General features: G+C 35.7%; 1 protein-coding gene across 3 annotated transcripts in view; it reads right to left on the bottom strand.

Moving 5' to 3' along the window:
* Positions 1 to 18,852, bottom strand: part of LOC145241354 (cGMP-inhibited 3',5'-cyclic phosphodiesterase 3A-like) — a 436,871-nt gene that overhangs the window by 50,616 nt on the left and 367,403 nt on the right. For 2 of the 3 annotated variants that reach the window (XM_080104223.1, XM_080104225.1), the window contains exon 3: positions 3,732 to 4,400. In XM_080104223.1, coding sequence (XP_079960349.1) covers positions 3,732 to 4,400 — 669 coding nt within the window. The remainder of the gene's footprint in view (positions 1 to 3,731; positions 4,401 to 18,852) is intronic. The other variant, XM_080104224.1, reaches the window with a different exon arrangement.

Here is an 18,852-nt window from a genome sequence, read left to right as displayed (position 1 = left end):
GTTTTACTTCCATACCTTTCTCTTATAATTGCAATTTTTCTCCTAGCTCGTTCATTGTCTCTTATTATGACAAAGTCAATACAATAGTTTCATGGACGGCTTGTTTGGAACTTGTTGGAGAGGACCTCAAGGGACTTAAAACTGATCCTTAATGTACAAAACACTTACACTGAACTCATCGCTGTAGATGTCATGAGCCCATACCCTGATCCAGACGTTCCTATAAATGCATTGTACCAGTCTGGTACCAACTCCTTTACTATGAAGAGCAAAGGGTGGGATTTTGCTACTTATTAGATTAGTCAGGAGTATGTGCAGCGCAGAGGCACAAGTGCTACAAGTTCATCAAAGCACATTTCATTAAAGTATTTCTAAGACAGGCACAGGGATGCAACATTGCGGTGGTGCGACAGATGATGAAGCTTAGGTGATAATATGGGACCTATTAGATTTGATACTCTTTTTTTTTATACTAGTGAAAAATTATTCTTAGATACACCAGCCAAGATGCGACAACAATACTCCATGCATGAGTGAATTGTAGTTTTGTAAAGATATACGATACTCGCTGGTGTGAGTAATTCTCTAGCACAATGGAGGAAGCCTGCCTTTGTTGCAGCCTTGGCAATGTCCTCAATGTGCGGTAAGGCATTCCATCCACATCTGTTAATATCCGAATCTCCAGCATATCTCAACAGCCAACCACAAATATCTTGGCTACATGGAAACAACATACTGGCCAACCAATGTTACAATTGATTTGTTTGACCAATGGCTCTATATAGACAAGTGATTAAAACGAAATAAAAATAAGCATGCAACTTCCCTACAGACTACAACATGGTTGTTTTTAAATCTAATGTCAATAAATACTTGTTGAGCCATCCTCTTAAAGAATCAAGTTCACTTCCAACCTACTTTGAATTCAGTAGTCCGTGCTCAGTTATCTTACCAGTTGACCTCAAACTATATAAACAGAGATAAAAGCCTAAAATGGGATATTCGATTTGGTTTAGACGGCCATGTTCATTCTCTCGGTTCTGATTCGCTGCTAGTCCATAAGTTGACGACCTATTTTTATAAATATTGATTCATTAAAACAAGAATTTAACTCGATAAGTGTATTGCTTGTAATATTTTTCATCATCTAACTTAAATTCTTTTTAATCAAATAGCTCCAGACAAGGTATGAAGCCACCTGATGCAAAAAGAAAAAAAACAAAAAAAAAAAAAAAACACTTCAAAGTCAAAAACTAGCCAATGGTAAATGTGATGAATCAACGAGGGTTGGGCAACACCAAAACAAGCAAAAATGAAAAGTAACAAAACTCCCAGGCAACAACAGGCAATTATAGTGAGTGGATAACAAAATATGAACCTGGATTTTGACCTCTGACGCAAGAGAAAAATGTCAACATGAACAATGGAAAACATAATTATGAAGAATGCAGATAAATATAAACAAATCAGTTTGAACACACATTGACTGGATCCTGCCACCACCCTATCCTCCCTCCCTCTCTCTTCCACATGTTCATCTGTAAAATAAAAGCGACTGTTTTTAGAGCCTAAGCATTTGTCATTTATTTGATAAAAACAGCGGCACTTAAAGAATGTGTTTTGGTGTCATCAAGAATATAGTTGAAAGAGAAAAGCAGAGGGGTATTGAATGAATATACACCCGTATGTAACAAATGTTGTATAGCTAGATTCTAAAAAAGAAAACAGCAATTCTTCTCCCTATGTCAGAAACATCGCTCATAGAATGAGGACGAAAAGATAAAATAAGGGCAGCAAGAACTATGAAGCTGCCACAAGTGAACCCAACATCCACTTTTTACTCATTATATGAAAACAAAAAGTTTATTCAAACATCTGTCATTTTTAACGTGGAGGAAAATAAGGAGTGTAAATTGCTACTTCAGGGAATTATTGGAAATTTATCAATGTTGTCGGGTTTTAATGCTTGAAGAGTTGTCTCTCTTTGATGGTTCCAGATTTAATCAACTTGGAGTTGCTCCCCTTCTCTGCTTTGTGATGATATGTTTTTAGCATTGGGTAACTTTGAGTTATCTGCTCTTTGACTGTATATATAACATCGCATGTATGTGATGTGTTATTTCCTCTTTGTAAACATGTGAATAACCAAGATGTGTCTTTCTACATCTGTGTGTAAAAGGCTAAGAAAATATTAAGTATTAATTAATTTGCTTTCTTTTGTCTGTCGTTGATATAACTTCCAGTATGAAAATTATTTAAAGAAGAAAGGTACGTTTTCTTTATTTACTTCATAATTTATTTACTTCATAATTAATTAACAGGAATTTCTCTGCCTACTGCATGTGCAAACTATTTGCATTATTCTTACCATTTCAAGAAAGAAAAGTCTTGAATGAAACAGTGGGGGGAAAGAAGAAAACACTTCAAGTTAAAAAAAAGCCAATGATAAAGTTTTATATGGATAGGTTCCAATCCAGAAAACAACAATTCATGGAATGAACATAGCTCATAAAATATGAGGACTATAGAACAAAATAAAGGAAGCAAGAGTTACGAGGCTACCAAAAGTAAACTCGACGGTCCACTTTGTATTTATGAAAATATTTTTGGAATTCTCAAATATTTATGAAAACCTCTCTCTTCCTTCTACTTTATTTATTTACATCATTCCATTTCTTTCACCATCTAAAATATTCATGTGCAGATGAAAAATGTGCACGGTAACAAGCACAAATAAAAATCATGAAAGTGTCAATATTATAGAACAGTGTACAGTATGATCATGTTTGACAGACCAGTTCCTGGTAGATCACCGAAGTTAAGCAACGATGAGCCTGGCCAATACCAGATGGGTGACCATTCTCTTCACTTAACTTGATATTGTTTTCAGTTGTCTTGGACTTCTTCTTGCCAGGACTCAAGTATTCAGGAGAAGTGTGGTTGGAGATTGCACAACCCTTGCCTCACAATTACACATGCTGGGAGTATCCTCTGTCTTTCGAGATTGAACGGAGTCATCGATATATATATGAGAGAGAGAGAGAGCAGTGTTTTACCAACCTTTGTTTTTGATCCGCACTCCTAAAGAAATTTCCCTTAAATCTCGCAGCCTCTAAAATTGATATCATGTTTAAGGACAAGATTTGCGAATTTCGACTAATATTTTATCATTCCAAAAGGGCATCAGTTGCCAGGCAGTGCTTGATTTAATATTGTTAACAAACACTTTCAATTTAGGTTCTAAACTTTAAGACATTCTGAACACACGGTTAGATTAAATCTTTTCAGCCATGTATTTAATGGCCACCTAAAAATAATACTTAACCTTAAAATGAAAACAAAAACTTAATACATTACAAAAGAAAACAGAAGAGTAATATATAGCTAATACCCCATTTTTTATCTAAACTTTTCTTGCACCCTCTAGAATATTATCTCTCACCCTCAGGGAATGCAAGCACTCCCAGGGGACGCAAGCACCCCTGATATAGATAAAGAATATTATCTTACAATCTATTCATTGCTATCCTTGAGTGGCTTTTGCACTTTGATAAATGGAAACATTTGTAAAAAAAAGAAAAAAAAAAATGTGGACAAGCGATTGAAACCTGGAAGACAAAAAAAAAATGAATGCAGCTAACGGCTGCATCATGTTGGTGTTCTTACACAACACGTGCAGACATGCTTTTGCACATTAAAAGAGGCAAATATGGGTTTGAGAGTATACTTACAGCTGCATTGTGGTAAGTGTTAGGGTCACAGTACTGGTTGCTAGGTGTGTTACTGCTAGGTTCTAGACGACATCCTGTTGTTTTTGTGGGCGGAGAAGCAGAGAGCTCCTCTAGGGTCATCACGTTATCACTGTGGTCACTACTGCTGGGAGAGTCGCTACTCTCATAGTCAGAAGTGATGTTGCCCAACCTGCGCAGAGGCGGCACAGGTTGAGAGTCTCGACTGATGCTTACCTTCATGGTATTATCAGTGCTGCTCTCCAGGTTAGCCTCATTCTTTGAAGACGATGACATATTTGTGCTCTCGTGTCTTGTCGGGCTAAGACTGGGATAGTCCACTGAGACAGACGTTGGGGGCATGACATTTTTTCTTGAAGATCTGCGTTGGTGTCCCATACTGTTGGGCGCTGTACTGGCCACTGAAAAAGACCGTGACTTAGGGATGGTCAACACAAGCGTGGCTGGAGAGCTGGGTGAAGGACTGTTGCTACGGCTGCCGGAGGGGCTCCCACCAGGTACAGCCCAGTCACGAGTCTGACGGAAACTCGAACTTCGGATGCGGGATGGCTCTGCTTCAAGTGTGGGCATCCCTGTAGCTGAGGTGGTGGTCGTCCATGTGCTCGTAGACATACGACGGATTAGATTCGGAGGTAAACTGCGCCGAAGACGCTGAAAAGATTAAACAAAGAAGTTTTTAATGACAAGAAAGGAAAGGATTTAATGCTGAAAATGAAGAGATTGGGTTGAAACCATATCTATAAAATTATCTCATCAAATATTGGGTTGTGTGCGCGTGTGCTTGCATGTGTGTGTATATATATATATATATATATATATTTGTGTGTGTGTGTATATATATATATGTATAGATATATTTTGTGTGTGTGTGTGTGTGTGTGTGTATATATATATATATATTTTGTATTTGTGTGTATATTTGTATGTGCGTGTATATATATGTGTGTGTGTGTGTGTGTGTGTGTATATATATATATATGTTTGTGTGTGTGTGTATATATATATGTGTGTGTGTGTGTGTGTGTGTGTATATATGTGTGTGTGTGTGTGTGTGTGTGTGTGTATATATATGTGTGTGTGTGTGTGTTATTTCGGCCAGGATTTAATTTGATGTCTTGCTCCACTTTTCAAACTTTGAGCAATTGTAGCAACACAGTAGTGCCTTTCATTTTGAGCAATGGACCATGGCCAGGCTTTTAAGCGTCTTATTTTCCTGTTTTTCATTGCTACAAATGATGGCGATAGAGATCCAGGACCTTTTTCGTCAAAGCCTTATTGCTTACCTTGATAGGCCTCTGTCATAGCTGGAGTGCCACTTTTAGAGATAGAAAGGTTTACATCATTGTTTAGCTCTTCCCATCTCGTGTATAACAGATTGAGGGCCCCTTTGTCATTCTGGGTGCTGACCGGCCTACCAGTATGTATCTTGGTTTTTATATACGAGTTCTTCATTGTCTATAGCTTTTTATTATTTTATTAAAATCTTCCCTTTATTAATAGAAGTTTCTCCTCTGTAACCCAAGGCATGTGCTGGATAGCTTAACGAAATAACACATCATTTTATTTTTAAATATTTAGTCAGAGTTTATTTCTAACTAGCTGAAGTATCCGGCGTTGCCAGATTGTATTTGATATATTGTAATATTAAAAAAAAAAAAAAACTGATTTGACAGGAAGTGAATCACTGCAAATCTGACGCATGTGCATAAAACGAAAACGACGGCTACGGGGGGGGGGGGGGATAAACATTTTACATGTAAATTTGCTGATGTCTGTACGTGTTATTCATGCATGTAAGCAAAGATATTATTCGCTATAAACCACCCTTGGTGTATGAATATTATTTCTTGAGAATTTCAGTGTTATGTAACCAGTAGTTTATGAGTTTACCTGTTAGATATTTACACACACAAACATGTACTGTTTTATTTATATAGAAGATGAGAAGTATCCTTATGTCAGGATCACTTACAAAACCCTATATAGAAAGACTGAAGACACCCGAGGGTAGTTGTTAATAGGCATTCAATTTTGTGTGTGTGTGTGTGTGAATAAAAAAAGTGTAGTTGTTAATAGGCATTCAATTTTGTGTGTGTGTGTGAATAAAAAAAGTGTATTTTATAAAATTTTCAAATAAAAAATGAATCATTTATTACAAATAGTTAATTACAAAGGAAAATGTGATACATAGTTCGAAATCCTGCTTTATAAAAATAATTTAATAAAAGATAACGACAAAAAAAAAAAAAAAAAAAAAAAAAAAAAAAAAATCCGGCATCCATTGAAACTCTGGCTCTTTGCTTTTATTTATAAATTTAAGAATTAAAAAAACAAAAAAAAAACATGAAAACATTTACATTATTTAAATTTCAACATTTCATAAGACATTGTTTGCATTTTACAGACTACTGTTCTCATTTTGAGTGTTATTTTCACAATGTTTCAGTCGCTGTAACCTTTGACCTTTTTCAGGTGTATTTTACTAAACTCAAGAATCTTTTTGTCGAAATTAGGAATCCATATAGAATTTCAGACAACACTTTATTTAATCCATGGGGATAGAATACTCTCATCCTGTCCACCAAACTCGGGTAGAAGTTCCCAATTTTTTTTTTTTTTTTTTTTTTACAAAGGAGTCACCACTTATCAAGACCCGTAGGCCACTCGAGAGTAATGGCTAGTGAGCGTACGGTAATCAATAGGACAATTGGGGGCATTAAATAATTAGCAGTTGTATTTTGTGTGTCGCCTCCTGCACTGAGAATTGAACCATCAGTCTCTAAAAGAGTGTAACTCACTACTTAATTTTACAAAGTATTTTATCCACTATGCTATTGACCCGTGCATGTGAAAATAACATTCAAGATGAGAATAAGAATCAAGTGAAATGATTGGCTCTCATCTTAGGGAGGTTCCATGTTTTGACAAGCCTTCTGGGTCTGGCCTTCACTCCTGATCTGAGATGGAACACATACATCAAATACATTGCCAAGGCTGCTGGAAAAATGGTGGGATCCTTCTACCACTCCAGTAGATATCTCACTGCTGATGCAATTCTCTACCTGTATAAGAGCTAAGTACGTCCTAGGATGGAGTATTGTTGCCAAATCTGGACAGGAGCTGCTAGAAGCAGCTTATCCTGCCTTGACAAAGTTCAAAATAGACTTTGTAGCCTAGTAGGGGCTGCCCTTTTCTCTTCCCTGCAACCTCTTTCTCACAGAAGAGATGTTGCGAGCTTATCTCTGCTTTATCATTTTCATGGCAAGTGCTCATCTGAGCTCCAATCTATGCCCCCCCCCCTGCCTGACTTTCATGAAAAACACTCAAATAGTTGAAACCACTATCAATAATTTCCCCCACTCTTTATCTGTGCCTAAACCTAAACGTAGATTCCATGAACAAAGTTTCTTCCTTAGAACTGCATGCCTGTGGAACTGTTTCATTTTCCTGCTTTCCAACTGACTACAATGTGGTCGTCTTCAAGTCCAACATAAACAAATTCTTGATGAGCCATCCACTTAAGTAATCTAATTTACCAAATTTCTATTACTAACGATGACTATGACATGTTCCCTTTGACCACTGTACACTCGTTAATCTTATCCTCGAGCAACCCCCAAGCTTTGATAAGTGGTGACACCTTTTTTTAAAAAAAAAGAAAAAAAGATAATACAAATTATCAATCATCATCTCAAACATTCAGCAACATAATTTTATATCTAATCGTTTTTATTCCACAACTAACATTTCTGTCAATAACATTTTCCTCATTGAATTATTATTATTTTTTTTTAAATGCAAATATTTTTGTATACAAATTATTTAAGAGAAAATACCAAAACATGGATGAGGTGAAAAAACAAAAAAACACTCCACTCCAGTGTAAACTTTGAATAGATACAGCCAATATTTTATTATTACAACATTTAAAGACTATTATTTGGATTCATTGCAATACTGTTCTCACCTTGAGTGTGATTTTCACAAGGTTTTGGTTGATGTAACCTTCGACCTTCTTCAGGCATATCTTGTTGAATTCGGAAATGTTTCTGTCGAACTCGTGAATTTGGACGGAATTTGGAGCAAAAACCTTTATTTAAGCCTGCTCTTGTTCTATCAGCTATGACTGGATAGAGGTCCTAAGTAATTCGCAATTGTATTTTTCGGTCACCCACACTGAGGATTGAACCTTCAACCTTCATGAGAATATCGCTTTTTACAATTTATTTTTCCAAGTACTCTAACCACTGCACTATGGGTCCTGCAAAGATCTGTGGTTATACATTTTGTACATTCATCTTAGTTTATTTTTAATCAGTTCATATGCGTGTCACGTCGGTACAGTGGTAACGTCACCAGCTTTGAATGCTACAGTTTTGGTTTCGATTCTAGCTGATGGCATCCAAATACTTTTTTTCTTTGGATTGGTTGGTTGTTTTTGTTTTACGGCATATCAACCCTTTTCAGGTTATTTAATGCCAAATCCAGTAATTTTGAAGTAAAGGTTTTTAATAGAATATATTTGTTTTTTTTTCAAGTCGGTTTCTATTTAACCCATAGTTGGGACCTTAACAGGTACTACCACTCCGGGTCAGAGTGGACCTGGGAGCAATGGTAATTAAAAGGTGGCTTCACACTCCCCAAAGCCCGCAAGCTGGGGCTTCGCCATCGGATATAGTTTAAGGTCATATCCAATACCTTTTTCTTTTGAAATCACGATTCTAAAATAATATATACAAAATCTGGACAAATCAAAATATCATATTTAAGCATATTTTACGCTCGGGCAAAGCCCCCCCACCTTTCCCGCTAATAATTTGTTTCTGAATTTTTTAAATGATTGTTGATTTGTGTTATTTGAAGTATTTTATGCACGATGCTATTTGTCTTTGCACGTGAAAATAACACTCAAGAAGAGAGCAGTAGTCTGTAAAGTCCAAATAATACAAATTATCAATCCTTATCTAAAAAATTCAGAACTATGTCTTGCAGTTATTTTACAGTTTTCTTTTAAAAGTGAAGAATTCAGAAAACTAAAGAAATTAATTTGGGGGAATATTTTTAGTTTGTTGAAAAATCTTAAAACTTTGTATACAGTGAAAATATAAAGCAAAATCCGAACTCATAGTTTTATTGCAAGAACGAGATGTCTTGCACAGTCACCCAGGTCATGCTCCGTCATCAGTCTTGTTAAGTGCGGTATGGAGAGCATGCTCTTCAAGAATATGCTTCATTGTCTGACTGCAGGGTCGTTGACATATCGTTGTTCATACATGTCACACTGTAGGCAACCCCTTTATGTCCTCAAAAAATTGAGTCATACCCAGTCAGAGCTAGTGAGATAAAAATCTGGTGTGCATATTTGATAGCTAAGTAGAACTGCCATGCATGAACCATGCTTGATGTACAAAGACATTACAGGTTGGTTAGTTGTTTTTTTTTCTTTTTTTTTTACGGCATATCAACCCTTTTCAGGTTATTTAATACCGAATCCAGTGATCTTGAAGAAAAATTTAATAGAATTTTTTTTTTCAAATCGGTTTCTATTTAACCCATAGTTGGGACCCTATGAGTGGACCTGGGAGCAATAGCAGTTAAGGGGTGGCTCCACACTCCTCAAAGCCCGCAAGCTGGGACCTCACCATCAGATATAGTTTAAGGTCATATCCAGGACCAGACATTACAGCCATTCTTTGTGAGGCGGTAATAATGTCACATGTGGGTAACTTTCAAGCTGTTTTCGATCAAGATTTTTAACAAGTTTAAACTAACAAAATAGTTATTTTTTATTTTTTAATATTTCAGGCAGTTTATCATAAAACTGAAGTTTGAAATAACATTTTTGTCAGCGTGTACTGCTGATGTTTGCAAATAAGATTTTCTGCAGACTGTTAAACTAAAGTTTATAATTATATTTTCATATGTCTGTCAAGCTTATGTTTGAAATAGCATTTTCATCGGTCTGTTAAGTCTACGGTTGAAATAGCATTTTCATTCGTCTGCCAAGCCTACAGTTGAAATAGCATTTTCATTCGTCTGCCAAGCATACGGTTGAAATAGCATTTTCATTCGTCTGTCAAGCTGAAATTTGTAGCAGCCTTTTGAATTGCTGAATGTGTAGATTGAATGGACGTATCTAAGAATGAGCCAGTTCTTGCTTATTTTGGCGATCCTTAACATTGGTTATCCTCGCCGCCACTATCTCTTGACCAAATTAGTTTTTTTGTTTTTTCTGTACTGGCCCCCTCCCCATACACCAAGATAAAACCTCACTTTTGTTCTTAGGTTTGCATATGGCAAGAGGTTGCGTTTCTATCTCTTCATCTCCTGACTCAGATTTGCTTGGCCAGTCGAAGAAGGCCGCACTTGTCAACAATGCAAGCATGCACACACATACACAGACTTTGGTCCAACTATGTCATCGTCGTCTCCTCTAGTCCAGTGAAGTACCACTTCAGACATATTACCCAATTATTTTGCCGTCACATTCACTCGACTGACTCACCCACTGCAATGGACTTTCCCCTTCTTTGCCATTGTTGAGCAATTACAAAGTAGAGGGGGAAGGGGGGGGGGTCATACAATGCTTCAGAATTTCATATGATGAACATTCCTGACCAACTTTTAAAGTTTACCAGCTGCCCATTCTTTAAGCAGCTGCGAATATTTTATTATATATATATATATATATATATATATATATATATAAATAATTATTACATACTAGCATTTATGATCGGCGTTGCCCGGGTGTTTGGAGGTGTATGTTGAGCAAAAAAAAAAAAAAAAAAAAAAAAAGGGTCAATTTTTGAAACTTTGACACCTATTACGACCCCTTAACATTTATTGTTTTAGGCTCAAATCAAATTATTAAGTTAGATCCATGCCCAAGGAATCTATATCTAAAATTTCAAGTGTTTAGACCCAAAATTGTTGGAGGAGTTTAGTAGAGTTCTCAAAAGGTCAAATCATTGACCTTTGACCCCTTTACAGCCAAATTTCTGGCTGAAAACGGATTACAGAATTACAAAGATTTTCCCAAATCTCAGTACCCTGCATATCAATTTCGAGTCTGTAGACTGAAAATTGACAGAGTTATTGCGTAGGAAAATGTACACAGAGACACACATGTTCAATTATATATATATATATATATATATATATATATATATATATATATATAAATAAATAAATCGCCAGCAAGTCATTATATAAACAGGTTTGATTGAATGCAAGTTTCTTTTTTAATTTCCTTTGTTATTTTCTCGGTAGATTGTATAACGTGGCTCCGAGTGTACTTGTTTCAACCATTTACTCAAGTGCTTTCGAACTATCGATCGTCATCGGGGGTAATATTTTAGAACGGTTTTTATTAATTTGCTTTTATATATATATATATATATATATATATATTTCAAAAAAGTTGAAAAATTAAAATATCAAATAATAAAACAAGAATATAACAAAATAACAATTGTTAGTGACCCCCACTCATTAAAATATACACATTTTCTCTCGGAATCTCTTAACTCATTTAACATACACACACACACACACACATATATATATATATACACACCCATAAATTTGTTGTTTTTTGTGTATTGATCCTTTTTTTCTATTTATTAAAAAAAACACACAACTTTGTTATGTGTCGTGGAATTGCATTAATTTGCAAAAGATCTAGCTAATTTGCATATTCTTTTAAACATTCATCTTAATTAATTCTATATTAGTTTTTTCGGTTTTCCTATGAGATGATCATCTTTAGTTAACTATTATGTGAAATTATATTCATGCACATATTGTACATGCTTTATACTTGTGTAATATTTGCGTAAAAACGTTATAGTAAACACAAACCTTATATATATATATATATATATATGCTCTAGGGCAACACACCGACTATTGATGACAAAAAGTCTGAGATCGGCATTTCTCTGTAAAACACAATCAGTGTTGTCAGAGTTGAAATGTTTTCCAAAATGACATTTCAAACTTTCACTTAAAAAAATCTTTATATAAAAATATCTGAAGATAGCTGAAAAAAAGCTTGAAATGCGTTATAAGAATATTTTAAAATAAAAAAATGATAAAAATCTAAAAAACAAAACAAAAAAAAAACAATTGTTGATGGATACACTCATATATATATATATATATATATATATTTTTTACATTTTCACCCCAAACAAGGCATATTGCCACTTTGGCGTAGGGGGGCTACTATCAGGGGCAGCAACTACTGGGGCACTATGTTGGGATTTGGGCAGTAAAATGTCGGTTCACATTACACTTGAACTTCTGCATGTCAGTACAGTTGGGGAAGCAGAGACTTGGAATGGAATTCCAGAGTCTAGCGGTTCTGGGGAAGAAACTACTGGAGTAGAAAGATTTTTTACATTTAGGGATCTCTATTGTGTGGGGGTGGGATTTAGCTGCCTGTCGAGTTTGTCAAGGGTGTCTACGTTGTGGGGGCACAAGTGTCTGCAGTTCGTCAGAGCATTCACCATTAAAATACTTGTAGAACAGGCAGAGGGATGCAACGTTTCGTCGATGGGACAGAGGCTGAAGCTTAGATGCCAGTTCAAGGCCTATCAGATTGGCGACTCTTTTGAACCTTGTCTAGGAGCGAGAGACTAGCAGCAAATGCACCATCTCAAATGTGACAGCAATACTCCATACATGGGCGAATGGTGGCTTTATAGAGGTACAGGATACTTTCAGGTGTTAGTAGTTTTCTAGCACAGTAGAGAGAGCCTACCTTCTTCGCAGCGGTCCTAGCAATGTTTTCAATGTAATTGTTCCAACTCATGCTTCCTGTGAACGTTAGGCCAAGCAGTTTGAAAGATGTACTCTCAGATAGGGAGTCACTGGCCATTGCTATTGATGGCAGAGAAGGTTTCTTGTAATTTCTTGTAGTTTAGTCTTGGCAGCATTGAATGTGACCATCAATTTTTGTCCCCATTCCACTACAGATCGGAGGTCATCCTCTAGTGTTTTTGCCATTTCTTTAGTTATGTGTTCATTTGTTTTCCTGTCATAGAGTGTGGTGTCATCAGCATATATACCCATCTCAGAGGCAGTTTTGTCGGGGAGGTCATTAATAAATATTAGGAACAATAGAGGTCCACGGATAGACCCCTGAGACACTCCCACATTTATATCATTGTTTAGATGTACGACCGTCGAGGACAACCTGGATTTTTCTCTTATCTAAGAAGGATTTAATTATGTTAAGTATTCCACCAGTGATACCGTATGATCTAATTTTCCTGAGGGGACCCTCATGCCATACCCTGTCAAAAGCCTTGTTTAATAAATCTTAACTACAAAACTCCTCTGTCAGTTTTTTGGTCTACAGATATGAAACTTAATATATAGGGTATTCGAACTCATGCAAAACTTAGTTTGGGTTTTAGCCAGGGAAAATCGGTGCAAAAGTGTGAAAATTAAAGAAATGGAATTTGCCAGGTGAAGGTCAAACGACGGCATTACGAATATGCATGCATAACGTAATAGCTATTGGTTCATTTTTGAATTTTTAGCCTTGCAGCAAACATGTCTTTATAGCTTAGGCATTAATGTCAAAGGAAAAAGTAAATCGTAAGCTAAACGTTTTGGCTTCAATTCTCGGTGTTAGCATCATTTTTAAAAAAACTTTTTAAATCATTACTATATATATATATATATTGGGTCCAATATAATATTATAATAAATACGAAATCTGCATTAATCAAAATATCATATTTAAGCATATTTTATGACCAGGCAATGCCGGGCGCCCTGCTAGTATATATATATATATATATATATATATATATATATATGTCATCCATATACAGTACTATTTCGCTGTTTCACTGTTCATCAGTGTTGCTAACCAGGCAATTGCCTCAAGCCAGGATCGAAACCCGACCGCCCAAATGACAGTCAAGGCTTCTCACCATTATGCTATATGGCTGCTGCTGTGTGGGTAATGAATTAATGATGTTTTGACATCGTCCAAATGCCTCTGCTCGATTTGTTTGCACACACACATACATACACATATATATATATATACTAGCAAAAGTACCCGTCGTTGACTGGGTTCAAAAACAGCCTACAGAAAATGGACTCTGATTTATGAAAGTATGATAGGTTATGAAAAGGAAGGGTTGGAAAGAGATAGCTTCGAATTTGGGGGTATCAAAACCAAAGCAAAATATGATGAAAGTAAAAATAAAATAGATAAACCCCATAATTTATTATACCATGCCTGTTCACATTGAAACACTTATCACAATATTCTGTGGATCTATATTAAAAAAACTTGTTAAACTTTGTGACATTTTTCCATTCTATAGAGGTCAGGCGCGAACGAACACCCCATAATTTTATTATACCATATTTCTTCAAACTGAAACAATTATCAAAGTATACTTACGCAGATAGACATGAAAAGTCTTTATTAAAGTTTGTGCCTATTTCCATTCTATAGAGGCCAGGCGCGAACGCAGACCCCACAATTTTACTATACCATCCCTATTTAAGTTAAAACATACTTATCAAAGTATTATTATGTACATCTATATCAAAAACACTTATAAAGTTTTTTTTCAATTTTTTAATTTTTTATTTCCATACTTTGTAAACCAGGCGTGTATGCAGACCCCACAATTTTAATGAATCATCATCATGGCAGATCAAACATACCCATTCCTGTGTCTCAATACATCTATCATTATATGTGATCAGTTTTCTATAATAGTCAACCATATAGGAGCCTATTCGTGACCAGACACACACACAGACGTTCAGCTTTATATTATAGATTAGTGGCCTGGCAAGGCCAGAGGGGAGAAAACCAAGCAAAAAGCCCTAGGCAAAATTCATCCCAAAGCAGCAAAACTTAAAGGTGGCTTTCCAGGTCATTTGGGCATATTTTACTGGTTTGAAAATATAGAATCTTTTCTACCAATTGTCAAAGTTTTAACCATAGAATAGTATTATAATCTTCAAAAAGCCTGCAAATTTTCATGTAGTTTCGTTTCATAGAACCAAAAATATTAGCATTTCAATATTCAATTTAGCTACGAGTATATATATATATATATATATATATATATATATAGTCTTTGAAGTTTTTAACCTTTAAAACTACAAAAAAAATATTTTTTATCATTTGTTAGAAAATCATCCAGTCAGTAAGTCATTTAATCACCTGCAATCACTGCATCAACTCGCTCTCGAATTTACTATAGTACTAATAATTTATTTTTTAAGGGATCATCAGTTGTTTACCATGAAACACTGTTTCGGGGATTTAAAAAAACAGTATATTACATCATGGCTCCCCAGCAGTGTTGATCAAACACCACCACCCTTAATCTTAGGAAGAAGACATGTTACAAATATTTGATCCAATTTCCTATTCTTAATTGCAATTACTAACCTTTTCATACTATAATATATATATATATATTATATATATATATATATATACACACACACCATCTTTTTTGGCAATTTTTAAGTTCCAAATCTCAACAACGATTTAACAGAATTTAACAAATGAAGGCTCGTTGGAAAGGTAATGACCTGAATTGTGTAGTGGGCTATGTATAATTTACCCTTAAGGTCGCACATTTAGCAGATCATCCATTATCCAGAGCCTATTTTTGGTACTTTTTTTACAGCCATAAAATGTTTCAATCATAGTCATTTATTTTTCTAGTTTTGCATATGAATTACAAAATATCTGATATTTTACATAAACCTCTGGCCTTGATGGAGGAAAGACTAAAACTTGTTGCTATGGTTTCAAATGATCTGAAACAATAACAAGGAGTGACTGGATTCCAAATTATTTCTCATGTTATATCTTCCCTCTTTGGTTTTCATACATAAAATAAATTTCAGTGTATAAGGATTATTTGATACTAGAGATATTAATAATCGTGCCCTATTTCCAAAAGAGGGGAGATATAACATATGAGAAATATTTGGAATCAAGTCTCCCCTCGCTGTTATTTGAAATGATAGCAAGTTTTAATCTCCCCTCCATCAAGCACAGAGATTTTATGGAAATAAATAAATATATATATATATATATATATATATATATATATATATATATATATGTTTGTACACTAAACAAACTATATAAGTGAACTAACTAAGCCTTTTTGTCTATTTTTAACGGACAAAAATTATAGCCCATTTACTTGAAATCAATGCTTTGTCAAATTGATGGCTGAATATGAATAAATTTGTACTAATTTTTGCATTAAATGGATACCATAATACTTATCTCGCTGCACCTTATCATAAAGATCCATACAAAATTTTAGGCCGATCGTCTTGTAGTTTCTGAGAAAAAGTAGAATGGATGGCTATATACCAGCTCTGTCTTGCTTTGAGCACTCTTTAATAATCATACGAGTTTCATTGGATTTACATCTAGGAAATATATATATATATATATATATATATATATATAGCAGGGACAAGAAAGCTAGGAAAGAGGTGTGGTCGAGTCTTATTTATGTATTGGTTGTACTTAATTATGCTGTTTATTTATTTTGTATATTTATTGTTTTCGACTGTGACATACGTTTGTAAATTTCGTACTACTATAAACTCTACCAATTTGAAAGCAAGAAAATAACTTATACATCCATCATCCATGCATCGAGAAAAATAACCAAGAAGAAAAAAAGAGAAAACTTTGTCGTATTCAATAGAGTCTGCTTAAATGTGTGTGTGAGTGTGTGCGCGAGCGCAATAACCTCCCTCTCGTTTCTTAAAATTTTTCTTTTACTCTCGTCAAGGAGTTTGGAGTTTGAGCACGTCGAACTTAAAAAAAAACTCCTTTTATTTTCTGTTGCACACGGCAGCAGCACTAACAACCAAAACATTTCCATGAAACGAAATCACATTTGAATTCTTTTTCACAAATCTTTTCGTCCACGCATTTTACAAAATTTTTAATTTTTTCTTTTTACACTTTTGCTCGCCGCCAAGCAAGTCATATTGCCACTGAGGTGCAAGCGGCTAGTGTGACAGGGGTCAAATTCATAGGGGGCAACCTGGGTGGGGAGTTGATTAGCTAAATGTTTTTTCACATTAAACTTACATTTCGGAGAAAGCAGGGAGGGAATTCCAAAGAATTCTTAGGAAGCTACTAGAGTAGAAATTTTTCAACATCTAGGATGTATTGAAGGGGTGGCATTTTGCTGCTTGTTGGGTGGACTGGGGTGCAAGTTTTTCTATTTTAATTAGGAGACATTGATTTCCCAATTAAAAAATAAAAATGGCCAAATACTTCTACATTTCAATGTTTTTTTTTTGTTCTACAAGCTGTCAAGTCTCTTGAATCTGTATGAAAAACAAAAACTTTAAATATGTTTCCATAAGGACCCGTGGCATAGTAGTTAAAATACTTGGTAAAAGTCAATCATAAGTTACCCTCTTCTAGAGGTTGAAGATTCAATCCTCAGTGCAGAGTACACTCAAAATCCAATTGCAAATATATAGGGACTTCTATCCTGTCATGGCTGCCGAAATGCGAGTACAGCATATCCGTGGATTAAATAAGGGATTCCGTTTAAAATTATGTGCAGATTCCAAAGTCCAACAAAAAGATTCCAGAGTTCGTCAAAATTCTGAAGAAGGTCGGAGGTTACATCGAACGAAACGTTGTGCAAAGAATGCTTAAGATGAGAACAGTAGCCTGAATAATCCAATTCGATCTCGAAACACATTTTACAGCAAAATTAGAAATTAACACCAACGAATGAATTTTTGAGATCCTTCTATTCAATGTTTAACAATGAAACTGCTGTTTTGGACTTTAACATGACCAACGAAAATGCTCTTTCAAACATGAGCATAACACTCCCGCCAAGCAGGACTTTGATTTAGCGCTTCAACATTTGAACAATGTTCAGCTTAATCCATTGATTGCTGGTCGAACCTGAGTCATAAACTGGCAGAAAATTCCAAGGATCCGGGTCAAATTCTACAAGAGTACCTAGGACCCTGACTAGGCATTTTTTCTAGGTCAGATTGTCGTTCATTGTTGCGTGGACTTTTGAAAACTTAATTTGACTTTGTATTTGATCTTTTGCAGTGGAGGATGAATAAACGTTATTACCGATTCTGTTCGAAATTCTTGATTCCGATACAATTACTGATTCCATTTCTTTCTTTTTTTTTTAATTTCTAAATATTTAGTTAAAAAAGACATCTTTCCTTTTTTCGAGTTATCGTAAAAACCAATAGAATATGTGCATAAATTTTTGCAAATGTAAAAATACACTTATGTATGTGGGATGATACGAGGGGTGTGCAATAAGTAATGTCCCTGACCCACTTCCCATAACAGTAGAGCAACAAAACTTGGCACAGTTATTAGTCGTTCTCCACATAGGACTCACCCAGAGTTATGCATTTCTCCCATCCTTTGATGCAGCTCTGGAGACCGTTTTTGTAGAACACCCCAGGTTGGTCCTCCAACCACAACGTGACTTTAGAAATCAAGGCTGCATCATCTGGGAAACGCTTTCCTCTCAAAAACAACTTCATGGCCGGGAAGAGGTGAAAGTCAGAGGGTGCAAGGTCAGGCGAGTAGGGAGGATGGGGAGGGTTTCATAACCACACACCCGTGCTTCTGATCTGGCGACATGCGAGTTGTGGACCGGAACGTTGTCCTGCAGGAGGAGGGTACCTTTGCTGATCTTGCCCCGCCTCTTGATTTTGATAGCTTCCCTTAATTTCCTCAAAAGTGAAGCATAATAGGCTTCTGTAATTGTGGTACCCTTTGCCAGGAAATCTGTCATCACTACTCCGTCCTGGTCCTAGAAGACTGTGAGCATGACCTAACCAGTGGAGGGCTGCACCCTTGCCTTCTTTAGAGGTAGTGAGTCCAAGTGCTTCCACTGCATTGACTGGGCTTTGGTCTCTGGATCACAGTGATGGACCCAAGTTTCATCCTGTGTAATCAGTCTTTTGAAAAACTGACTCATCTTGGCACATCTCCAAATTCATCCTCGAGCACTCAACGCGTTCTCGCTTCTGGAATGGTGTGAGCAACCTGGGAATCTATCTGGCAGAC

This window comes from Euprymna scolopes, chromosome 20 (assembly GCF_053919585.1).
Source record: "Euprymna scolopes isolate OS-2025 chromosome 20, ASM5391958v1, whole genome shotgun sequence".
NCBI lineage: Eukaryota > Metazoa > Mollusca > Cephalopoda > Sepiida > Sepiolidae > Euprymna > Euprymna scolopes.
This window is presented reverse-complemented; position numbering and strand designations above follow the sequence as displayed.